This window comes from Esox lucius, chromosome 17 (assembly GCF_011004845.1).
Source record: "Esox lucius isolate fEsoLuc1 chromosome 17, fEsoLuc1.pri, whole genome shotgun sequence".
Taxonomy (NCBI): Eukaryota; Metazoa; Chordata; class Actinopteri; order Esociformes; family Esocidae; genus Esox; species Esox lucius.
The window spans coordinates 24,790,138-24,803,199 of NC_047585.1; the positions used below are offsets into that span (position 1 = coordinate 24,790,138).

Genomic DNA, 13,062 nt, shown 5'->3' on the forward strand with positions numbered 1-13,062 from the left:
AGCTCTTAGTAACCTGATAGCACCTGCCCCCCTGTCACCCTCCCCCCAAACCCCCCAAAGACAGCCCACTGTCTGCCCTGGGGCTGTTTTTCTATGGGGGGAGGCGGGGGAGGCTGGGTTGATTCGGCCGTCAACAATGGGCCTCAGTCAGTCTTGATGGATTGCTCCAACATATGGTACCCACCTGTCTCCCTCCCTCTCTCCCTCCCTCAATGTCTCTCCCTCCCTCCCTCCCATCCTCCCTCTTTCTTTCCATCCCTCCCTCCCTTCTTCCCCTCCTCTCTCCCTTTCTCTCTCTCCCTTCTCTGTTTATATTTCTCTGCTGCTCCTGCGTTCTCTCTCTGTCTCGCCCAAACACAGCCGGATTAGGGACCAGATTCATTGCAGTAGACTTGTTTGCTTTAGCAACCTGAGCCAAACACACACACAGACACACAGACAAACGCGCGCACACACACACACACACACACACACAGACACACACACACAAAACGCACCAAAGGGACACACAGAGACACTCTCACAGAGAAACAGAGCCTGGGAGAGGATGTGCAGACAGAGAGAGGTTTGCTCTGTTTGTTGTTGCATATGTGTAATCTCAGTGACATGTCAAATGTACCCTCCAGCAACGGCCAGGCAGGCTTTCACTCACATTCACTCACTCACTTACTCACTCACAAAACCTCACACACATACATTACACACACATACACTCTAAATGCTATCAAAGTCTGTAAAACAAGTATTTTCCTTATGTCCTAACCCTTTACCCTGAGTTTTAGATGTACTCCAACCCTGACCTTAAACTTGTATGCCTACATTTAACCTAAGCCTAAAATTAAGCCCAAGCCTAAATAAATCAATTGTGTGTGTGAGGACGGAGCAAAAGGTAGTGTGAAACTTAAGTCCTCACTTTTTCAATTTGAGTGCACACACAAACACACATCAAGGTCACTGTGTGCATTTTCCTAAATGAACTGCCCCTCCTTTCCCCAATGGGCTCTTCAGCTAACCCCCTTTTATACCCCCTTTCTCTCCCTTTCTCCTTACCCCCCCCCCCCTCATCCTCTTTCTCTCCCCCCACATCTTTCTCTCCCTCCATCCTCCAATCAAGGGGAAAAAGCCTTGTTGTCAGCCATTTGTCTGAAGCCCCTTAAAGACCAGGGAAAATGTGTGTTACCCTGCTGAATTAAAAAATGCTCTGTTATTAAAGGCTGTGTCAGGGCCCATGATTTACAGAGGGGCCGATGACAGGCCATAAGAACACACACACACACAGTTCACACACACACACACACAGTTCACACACACACACACACAGTTCACACACACACACACACAGTTCACACACACACACAGTTCACACAGGCCTCCAAGCTGAGCTGTGACCTCCTCACCCCACCTTCCCCTCTGTCTCCCTCCCTCCTCTAATAAAATCTGTCTGACACCAGCGGTGTGCGTGCGTGCGTGCGTGCATGCGTGCGTGCGTGTGTGTGTGTTCTCCCTTGCGTGCATGTGCGTGCGCTGAGCGGCAGCACAAAGGCTCTGTTGTTGGGCCTCTCTCTCAGGCCTCCCTCATATTTTCTTTAAAGGTGCAGCGCCACAGGGTTTGGGGGTGGGTGCCAGGGAGAGAAGGAGGTGTTGGGCCAGGAAAGACAGTGGAGAGAAGGAGGTGTTGGGCCAGGAAAGACAGTGGAGAGAAGGAGGTGTTGGGCCAGGAAAGACAGTGGAGAGAAGGGTTCTAGCGCTCTTACTTAAAATGTAAAGTGACTTTGTTATATTGTTTGTGTGTGTGTGTGTGTGTGGGGGGGGGGGGGGGGAGGGGGTTGGGGGGTGGGGGGGGGTCAGTGTGCACGGCCTAGCTATTGAGAGAGGCAGCCAAACGGTTCACACTGTTCACAAAATGAGATGGAAATGGAGCTGCACTTCCTCACCTCCTGCTTAATAAACCATTGATAAACCTCTCTATCTGTTAGGTGTATTACTTAAATGTGCAATCACAGCAGCAAGATGTCTAACCATGTCTAACAGCATTGTGAACATAAATAATATTCATTCCATTCCATATTCCCTTGTCATTCATACTAGAAATATTTTCTCTTTTTTTGCAACACAGTACATTTCTTATGATATGCCTTTTTTACCTATTTGTTTTGTATAATGCCTATCTAGCTTTCCATTTGCAGTGGCATGTAAACAAATGTTTCCCATCCTTGGAATGAACTTAGCTATGGCACTCTGGGTCATTTGATCTGAAATTACTAACGATCCCTGTTTTACAGTCTAGAAACATTTACCGTTGTTTTTTTTTTATTGTTTTATTTTTGGGGGTGGCTTGAAGATTATTTTGACTGAAAGAGTGCAGCCTTTAGGATATGAGAAGAAAGACATTATGTCCCGAAGGAGCCACACGGGAGAGGAGACAGGCCTCACCTCAGTGTGGTAGTAGTGTTAGTGAAAGCCATAAATGCCTCTTTAATATAGTGGTAATCAGGGTGGTAATTTGGACAGAATTGTCCCTTATTGTTGCCAGACGTGTTGGCTGGGGCCAACACACACACACACTCCCGATGTCAAAGGAGTGAGGAGTAATTCACACCACATGCTAGAGAGCTGGGCGGGCGGTGTGTGTGTGTGTGTGTGTGTGTGTGCACGCTCAAACGTGTGTGTGCCGCCAAAGCCCAGGTCAAACCAACATAAGGGTGGGTTCCCGTGCTAGTATTACAGTGATTTTAAGCGTGAAGGTGTGTGTATTTGGTGTGTGTGGCATTAGTAGTGTGTGTTTTAATTGCGGCCTCAGCAGAAGTAGGAGTTGTGTTTGATACAGATGGTTTTCATCGTTTATACTGTCAGTTGGACGGGCTCCTTCTAGTCTCCCTCTCTTTGACTCCCTCCTTCCTTCTCTCCCTCCGTTCCTCTCCTTTCTTTCTCTCCCCCCATCTTTCTAACTTTCTCCGTCCCTCAGTCTCTCCCACTCGTTCCCTCTCCCTCATACTCCCTTTCTCTTTCACACTCCTGATCTGGCTCTCTCTCCCTTTCCCAGTCCATTTTCTCCGACGCGTAGGTTCCAGTAACTCGACGGATCCCGGGGTGACCATTAGTAATATCAACAACAATATACTTTAGTGGTGACATTATTTATCTTGTGAAATGTTCTTTTGTCAGAGAGCTGATTGAGTAATAGTTTCCAGTTTGGGGAAGCGTGGTGTGTCAGTGCCTGTCAGTTGGGTTGGCCAGCCACACACCCCAGCGCCCCTTCCTCCCCCCCGCCTCATTTTTTTTCATGAATCAATATTTACTGAGTAACCTTCCCCTCTTTTCAGAGTGTCAGGAAGCCAATGTGCATCCTGCTGTCTCCCCCCCCCCCCCCCCCCACCCCCCAACTTCGCCTCACCCACTCTGCTGATTTATGATGTTTGTGTTTACACTGTGTGTGTGTGTGTGTGTGTGTGTGTGTGTAAATACTTGGTTTTGTGTTTTTGAGAGTGTGTTTGTGTGTTTGGGGTGGTGGTGATTGGCGAGTCTTGCGTGTTTTGGGCAAATTGAGTCTTTTTCATGTGTTCAAACGGACATGACCAAAGGTAACTCCCACCCTGACACAAAGACGGCCTGTGTCCGCACACGCATGTTCAATTAACACACACTTCAGGGGCGAAACAGAATGATCAAACTGGAGGGATAGAAGGAGAGGGAGGATGGAGGGAGTCTTGGGTTTTGGGGTTCTGTTAACAAACCCAAAAAGACCACACAGAGCCCCCCAGGACAACAACACAGACATAACCAAATCACAAGAAAACAAAAAGATTACTATTTGAAAAACTCAATTAAAAACAGAGCAAGTTGGAAAACATAGAGTATACAGTGGCAGACAGTGAGGCGGGCACAGTAACTATGTAGAGACTCAGGAAGCACAGCCTTACTGTTGAGAGCTGTTGCCATAGGCAGACCTGCCAATCACTTTGTCATGCACACGCTTCCCATGTGTGGAAACTGAGCTGCACCTCCTAAACTCTTGCCAAATGCATGACCACAATAGAAACACATATTTCCCTGAAATTATCCCAATCCAACAAAACAGTGTCAAGTCAAACATTGATAAATTCCTGTTTCTGTTTGGTGAAACATTGCAATGGGCAGCAGCAAGACTTGGAACCTGTTGCCATGTGAAACAGACAACTAGTGGTGCCCAGACAACACTGTAAACATTGACCTGAGGAGGGAGGGTGGCTTTCAGCTGGTGTTTACTGGAGGAGTGTCAGTAGCTGGTACTGAGGGGCAGAAAGAGATGGAATGAGAGGGTAGAAGGGAGGAATATTGAGTCAGAGTTCTCTGGAGCACAGACACACACCATATTGACACACACACACACACACAGATTCATACATACACACATCCAGATTCACAGACACACAAACCATTCTGACACACACACACACAGATTAATACGTACACACATCCAGATTCACGGACACACACCATATTGACACACACGCACAAATTCATACATACACACATCCAGATTCATATACACACACAATATTGACACACACACACACACAGATTCATACATACACACATCCAGATTCATATACACACACAATATTGACACACACACACACACAGATTCATACATACACACATCCAGATTCATAGACACACACCATATTGACACACACACACAGATTCATACATACACACATCCAGATTCACAGACACACTACATCCTGAGTAGAGCCTACTTGGCACCCAGATAAAAGAGGATGGGAGAGAGGGAGACGGATTGAAGGAGGGAGAGCCAGGTGGTGGAGAAAGGAGGGGGAGGAAAGGGGGAGACGTACAGGGAGAACACAGGTAGGGATGTAGAGAGATGGGGGAGGTACATGGGAGGGAGGGGCTCACACGGTGTTATGCCAGGTGTGGATCTGGCGTTGAGGATATCAGACTTGGTAGAGGCCCTGAGCCTTGGTGTGTCTGTGTGTGTCTGTGTGTGTCTGTGTGTGTCTGTGTGTGTCTGTGTGTGTCTGTGTGGCTCGCTGCCAGGTTTCCCCGTGTGTTTATTAGTGTGTGTCTCTGAGTAATGACTTGCTATACCTGTGAGTGTGTGTATAAATATACGTATCTGTTGAATGGGTGACAGAGACCCTCCACATTGTGTAACCCTTCTGCCCCCCCCTCCCTCCCTCCCTCCCCCCATACCCCCCCTCCTCTCCTCCTCCCCCCGTCTCTCTCTCTCTCCCTCACCAGGCCCTCCAGGCAGCCAGACAGTTCCTCCTCCAACAAGCCTCGGGACTCAACTCCCCCAGCAGCAATGAGGTCAAACAGAACCCTGTGCAGGTCAGAGCAGACACACACACACACTCAAGCGCACATGAAGTAGTCAAGCCTACACTCACTTCCATGATTCATAGCCACTGATAGTCATATTGTGTTGATATCATGTCTGTAGTAAGTCTCTGACCTCTAACTGCTGAAAGGCTCTGATGGATGCACATTCCAAGGCGTGAACCATAGGTGTGTACGTGTCTCAGTGTTAATGTACAATTACCCCACCATCTCTCTCTCCTTTTCCCTCCCTATCTCCCTCCCTCTCCTTCCCTCTGTCTCTCGCTCTCTCTCACCTACTCACTCACTCTCTCTCTCTCTCTCTGTCTCTGTGAATGGGGTCTTTGTAGTGATGGGGCACTGGGCTGTTTTCAGTGTTGAATTCCTCAGTGAGTAAAGAGCGTGGGGTTAGCTGGAGTGCAGGATCCCCACTGACACACACACACACACACACTCGTTTCTCGCCACACTCACAAAGCCACACATGCACACAGATTGTTTTTCCCCTGACTCCTGTTGTGGTGCGTCTGGATAAAGAGGTGTACCTCCATGGTGCTGACCATTCTGGAAGAACAGCGGGAACTCGTGTTAGGGCCTCTTTTAGTGTTGTGCTCTGTTCATTAACAATTAGTAACTACATTACACATGTACTGCTACTGCTACAAAGATTAACAAGGAATAGAAATAAGGTAGATAACAGGGAGAGATGAGGAAGAAAACAGAGATAGAAAACAGAGAGAGATGAGGTTGAAAACAGAAAGAGATGTGGTAGAAAACAGAGAGAGATGAGGAAGAAAAGCAGAGAGAGGTGAGGTAGAACAGTGAAGTAAGAAAGATGAAGTAAATTACATGCGATGAGGTAGAAAATGCAGAATGAGGGATTAGGTAGAACAGTGAAGTAGGAGAGGGGAAGTAAATGACATATGAAGAGCGATGAGGTAGAAAAACAAATTGAGTGAGATGAGATGGAATACACAGCACAGTCAGACCCAACCAAATCACCAGAAAACTAAAAGAAAACTATTAGACAATGTTAAGGAATCGACCAAAAAATGAATGAGACCTTAAATGGAATGCTGCCCTAAGTAGTAAGTACACAGTGACAGAATACCTGACCACTGTAAAAGACCCAAAATGAAGAAAATGCACAGCCTTGCTATAGACAGAGGCTGCCATAGGCAGACCTGACTAGCGAGGGAAGACAGGCTATGAACACACTGCCCAAATGTATGACCACATAAGAGCAACATATTTTCCTCAGATCATACGGTACCACAAAGAATTTGAAATAAAATCAAACACTGAGAAACGTCCATATTTGTTAGGGGAAATACTGCAATGTGCAATAACAGAAGATCGTCTGACCAGCTGCCATGAGGAAAGGGAAACCAGCGGAGCACAAACAATACTGAATCTAAGCCAGATTTATGGCTTTATTTTCCCTTGTCATTCCCACTCGTAACTATTTACACATTTTATTATAACATAACATTTCACATGCCTTTACACTTTTAAAACGTATGTGCATTGTCGGTTAAAAAATGTAAGGCAAAGTGTCCCAAACCAATAGGGTTTTAATTGGGATGAGGTAGAACAGCAGAATGAGGTAATTGAGCTAGATGACCTAGACAGAAAATACAAGGCTCACCTGACTCATCTGGTTGGATTAAAGGATTCTTTTTCTTAATGGATTTGATCTACCTCACTGTATATCTGTAATAACACACACTCAGATATTCACTTAGTTGTGGTTCTTTCCATCTTGTTCTTTCTCTTCTCCCTGCTTCAGGAGCTCAGGTGTGTTCTCTCCCTCTTCTTTCTTCCTTCCTTTCTTTCTTTTTCTTATGTATTATTTGTCTGGTGTCCGGCCTCACTTCCCTCTGTACTGCAGCCCAGGGCATCGCCACTGGAGGAGCTGTCACTGTCCACCTCCTTCTTCACCCCATCTCATCCCCTCAGAGCCCTGACTCACCAATGTGTGTGTGTGTGTGTGGGGCACTGCGTGTGTGTGTGTGTGTGTGCATGCTAGAGTCTCTCTATCTCTAGCTGTGCTCCAAGTGACTATAAACTCAACAGCACCTGGCCATCAAGAGCCCCTTGTTTTTTTAATATTTTTATTGAAAGGAATCATTTAGCATTTCATATCTTCCCCGCTCCACTGGAGTAATTTAAGCAATCATGCAATTGCAGAGCTGTAGAATGAGTGAGAGGGTGTGTGAGTGATTACTGCAGGGGAAAAGGCATTTAATCCAGTCAATTCAGAGTAGCGACTGGTGACACGGCGACTGGTGACACGGCGACTGGTGACACGGCGACTCACTTCAGTCACAAAATGGCTGCTGCGCAGGTTGGTCCCTGCCACGGCTCTCACACATGCAAATGAGGCCTAACGAATAATGGAATCTTCTGGAGCTCAATAATTAGATGGTTCTCTTCTCTCTGAGGGAGGGGGATAATGGGGGGGGGGTTGTACTTGTCTTTCTTTGTCTGAGTCCTCAGGAGAAAGCTGGGTTCTGCCAGACGATTTCTTCCCTCTCTCCGTCACATCTCCGTGTGTCACCTTTTGTACTCACGTCCGTTTTACACGTCGGAAGAAAGTTTTGGGAGGACTGAAGATATGTCTTAAATAGCCTGATCCCTTTCCCTCAAGGCCTCTGGTCGAGAGTTGCCTGTTGGGGAAACAGCCATCTGTGTGTCTTCTGGAAGAGGGCTGAAGGGGTTAATGTGCCGTGGGGGTGATTACACAGCTCAGCTTAACACGTACGTCTGACCTTCCACGTGCGCATAACAATGAGTCTGTGCCACCCACACTTGGCACACATACACACCCTTTTGTGGCACTTGGCACAGCCACACTGTTGGTGGTGTTGGCACATGTACATTTGGCATCAGCCCATATATACGTGTGTGTAATTGAATAGCGTGGAGTGTCCTGCTTTCATGTATTATTAAGGAGCTTGTTTAATTAGAAAAAAAATGAAAAGACTCATTACTGAAATGCTAATTAGCTTTCGCCCCCCCCCCCCCCCCCCCCCCACTGTCTTGTCTGTGTCACTGCAGCGGGCCTGGCACAGCCACTCAGAGAGAGGACAGACCTGGGGGAGGGCCCCCTGAGGGGAGGGGCCCCTGTGGCCTCGTTACAGATCAACCAGCTGATGGAAAAACCCTATGTTCACATCACATTGCTTATTCAGTATTGACTTTAGATAACTTTAGCATGTTTTGTGAATGGAGGTCAGAACTAACACTTGGGAAAAGTATTTTCCGACCGTCTGTCACAACAGATTGAACACTACTTTAATGTGTCACGATATAGAGGTTAAAGGCCATTAGCTCTAGTCTGACCCTGAAACAGACTTATAGGTCAGGCTTTCCTAAAATGGTTTTGTATTGGCTTCCATCAATGTAACAACGGAGTCGTGGCGACTTCCTGGTTGGATAAGCAGTGGGACTATTTCTCTTAACTTACTTGCCACATTTCCTCGTTTGGCTAGTTACACTGATTCATATTTAGCCAAGACTAGCTGTGTGAGCCAAGTCAGCTAGCCCAGCGAACCAAGCTTAGACCTCAACAGTGCAGATGCAATGCTTCTTTCCCGAAGTGTTTTCCCAAAGCACTTATTTTGTTCACTCAATGGAAGTGCTTAGTTGGCAGTTTTTCTTCTTTTATTTGATAGAGGGGGGGGGGGGCTACCAGGGTTACATGGTGTTCTGACAGTGTGTGAAAGAGGATGGGGGGGTTAGGGTCCGGGGCTGGGGGGAAGGCAGGATGAAGGGGCTGGATGAGGAAGGGGAGGGCAGGATGAAGGGGCTGGATGAGGGGGGGAAGGGGTGAAGGGGGAGGGTTTGGGTCTGGCTAGTGGAGTGTGAAACTCTATTTTGTGATTTGAAACATGAGAGAAATCAGTAATGAAGGCCGGTCAATAACGGCCTCTTACACTTCCCTCTCAAGTGCCCGAAGTGTGTGTGTCGTTCCCTCTGTTGTGTGACACTGGAAATGTGTTGTCATTTTTATTGTGAGGCACTGGGGCGTTAGATAGAGGGAGAGAAGTAGGAGGATTTTCCATTTGAACTTGTAGGTCTCAGGCCGTCCACTCCAGAAGAGTTTTTCCATTTGTCTGGCCCCTGTCAGGGACGTGTGTGTTTGTGTGTATGTGTGCGTGTGTGTGCGTCCTGCGATAGTGATAGTGGACACCGGGCTGGACAAGCCTCAGTACACCGTGACAGATCACCTCTGCCCTCCAACCAGATCCCCAGACCCCTCAGATAATCCCTGCCCTGTTAGCTCAGACCCCCACCCCCAAACATCTTCTGTCCCAACTACGCCAGACTCAGGCTGCCCTGTACTTTTGTTCTAAATTGTGAGCTTTATCGGTATGTAACAGTAGAATGTTTTATAAAACGTGCAAATGTGCATGTTGCATTCTTTAAATGAAAGAACGTCCCACTTGTTTTGTCTGAATAGACAAATCTATTCATCTGGATAGTGCTGCACACTTCCCATTTATATTGTTATCTTTAATTCCCAAGAAAGCTTACTCAACAACTGCTTATAATAAAAAAATATGAAGCAATGGTTGGAAACAAGCAGGATTTTAGATTCAATGATGCCATCTCAATATGGATGACAAATAGGTTGATATGAACAGACAGTTGTAAATTGTATAGTTCAATCAGTACCCGGTATGAGGCGGACGGAGTTCAACGACACCTGTCTATCATCATGACTCAACATCCCCCCCTGCCCTCCGCACCTGGTTTCGCTCATCACGTCCCCCTGAGAAATGTGGCCCCTGGTCTGGTAGAGATTATAGTGAGGGGCAGTGGGGAGGAGGTAGTGTTTCAGACAATAGAGATATTTATGTCTACTCTGCCCCATTCTCTGTTCCCTTTCCCCCACTCTCCTTCTCTGTTGCACTCTCTGTTTGTTAATGAAGTATAAAAACTAATAAGGCTGAAGTTAACTCTGCCCTCCAACATAGGATCTATATCTCTTCTGCCCTTTAACATAGGGTCTTTCCTCCTCAATCCCCCAGCATAGGACTTATACCTCCTCAATCCTCCAACATAGGACTTATACCTCCTCAATCCTCCAACATAGGACTTATACCTCCTCAATCCTCCAACATAGGACTTATACCTCCTCAATCCTCCAACATAGGACTTATACCTCCTCAGTCCTTCAACATGGGACCTCCATCTCCTCAATTCTCCAACATGGGACCTATACCTCCTCAGTCCTCCAATGTAGGACCTATTCCACCTCAATCCTCCAACATGGGGCCTCCATCTCTTCAATCCTCCAACATGGGACCTCCATCTGCTCAGTCCTCCAACATGGGACCTCCATCTCCTCAAACCTCCAAAGTAGGACCTCTACCTTCTCAAGCCTCCAACATAGGAGCTCTACCATCTTTGTCCTCCAACATAGGATCTCTGCTTCCTATATCCTTCATCATAGGACATTAACTTCCTTTATCTTCCCACATACAGTTAGGTCCGGAAATATTTGGACACTGACACAACTTTCATGATTTTGGCTCTGTATGCCACCAAAAAGGATTTAAAATGAAACAACAGAGATGCAATTGAAGTGCAGACTTCCAGCTTTAATTCAAGAGGTTGAACAAAAGTATGAAACGTTTAGGATTTGCTACTATTTTATATACATTCTCGACAAAAAAATCTTTGTCGAGAATCCTTTGCAGGCAGTGACTGCTTGAAGTCTGGAAGACATGGACATCACTAAACACTGGGTTTCCTCCTTTGTGATGCTTTGTCATGCCTTTGCTGCAGCTGTCTTCAGTTGTTGTTTGTTCGTGGGTCTTTCTGCCTTAGGTTTTGTCTTCAGCAAGTGAAATGCATGCTCAATCGGGTTGAGATCAGGTGATTGACTTGGCCATTGCAGAATATTCCACTTCTTTGCCTTAGAAAACTCATGGTTTGCTTTCACAGTATGTTTTGGGTCATTGTCCATCTTTAAAGTGAAGCGCCAACCAATCAACTTCGCTGAAATCAGAGGAGACAATATATCCCTATACGCTTCAGAATTCATCCAGCTGCTTCTGTCTTCTGTCACATTAGCAATAAACACTAGTGACCCAGTGGCATTGGAAACCATGCATGCCCATGCCATCACACTGCCTCCACCGTATTTTACAGATGATGTGGTATGCTTCAGATTATGAGTGGTTCCAAGCCTTCTCCATACATTTCTTCCCATCATTCTGGTACAGGTTGATCTTAGTTTCATCTGTCCAAAGAATGCTGTTCCAGAACTGGGCTGGCTGTTTTAGATGTTTTTTGGCAAAATCTGGCCTTTCTATTCTTGAGGCTTATGAATTGTTTGCATCTTATAGTGAATCCTCAGTATTTGCTCTTGTGAAGTCTTCTCTTTATGGTAGACTTTGATAATGATATGCCTACCTGCTGGAGAGTGTTCTTCACTTGGCTGGATGTTGTGAAGTGGTTTTTCTCTACCATGGAAAGGATCCTACAATCATCCACCACTGTTGTCTTCTGTGGACGTCCAGGCCTTTTTGTGTTGCAGAGCTCACCAGTGCATTCTTTTTTATCAGAATGTACCAAACTATTGATTTGTCCACTTCTAATGTTCCTGCTATCTCTCTGGTGGATTTTTTTTTTTTTGCAGTCTAAGGATGGCCTGTTTCACTTGGATTAAGAACTCCTTTGACCGTATGTTGTGGGTTCACAACAACAGCTTCCAAATGTGAATTCCACACCTGGAATCAACTCCAGACCTTTTACCTGCTTAACTGATGAAGAAATAACAAAGGGCTAGCTCACACCTGCCCATGAAACAGCTTTTGAGTAAATTTTCCAATTACTTTTGGTCCCTTGAAAAAGAGGTGGCTACATATTAAAGAGCTGAAATTCCTTAACCCCTCCTCTATTTGGGATGTGAATACCCACTAATTAAAGCTGAGAGACTGCACATTAAGCCCATATTCATTACTTAACCGTAACTTACATATTTTGGCAAACAGCCAAAATAACAAAACTTGTGTCAGTGACCAATTTTTTCTGGACTAACTGTAGGACCTCTTCCTCCTGAGTCCTCCAACATAGGAGTGCTACCTCCTCTATCAACTTAGAACTCCAATTAACAGGGAGCAATGGAGTTACCAAAAGAGATGTTGAGAGTGAAACACGGAGTGAGAGAAAAGGAGAGCTACAGGGCTGCATGTCGATGGGGTGAGAAATTAGGGAATGACAGCGTTTAACAGGATGATAAAGGAAATAGAGGAACAATAACTAATGTCTGTCTGTCTGTCAGTGCATGTGTGTAGGAGTGTGTTGGAGTGTGTAGGAGTGTGTTGGAGTGTGTTGGGGTGTGTAGGAGTGTGTAGGAGTATGTAGGAGTGTGTTGGAGTGTGTAGGAGTGTGTAGGAGTTTGTTGGAGTGTTTATGAGTGTGTTGGAGTGTGTAGGAGTGTGTTGGAGTGTGTTGGAGTGTGTTGGAGTGTGTAGGAGTGTGTTGGAGTGTGTGTGTGTGTCAGTGGTCCCTGGCGGGGCGAGGAGGGTAATTCTTAGTGACAGGGATAAACAGCATGGGGTTGGGTCCTAACGCAAGACAGGGAGGAGAGAGGGGAGGAAGAGAGGAGAGGAGAGAAGGGGAGGAGAGAAGGGGAGGAGAGAAGGGGAGGTCTGTCGTGTTTTGGGGTGAATCCCCACAGAACGTCAGGCAGGATAGATCATTTAGATGGAGAGGCTGTTTATA

The 13,062-nt window shown here is 46.3% G+C and overlaps 1 protein-coding gene across 16 annotated transcripts in view; it reads left to right on the forward strand.

Moving 5' to 3' along the window:
- foxp4 (forkhead box P4) overlaps positions 1-13,062 on the forward strand; it is a 126,433-nt gene that overhangs the window by 68,600 nt on the left and 44,771 nt on the right. For all 16 annotated transcript variants that reach the window (XM_029113800.2, XM_029113804.2, XM_029113806.2 and 13 more), the window contains exon 3: positions 5,245-5,334. In XM_029113800.2, coding sequence (XP_028969633.1) covers positions 5,245-5,334 — 90 coding nt within the window. The remainder of the gene's footprint in view (positions 1-5,244; positions 5,335-13,062) is intronic.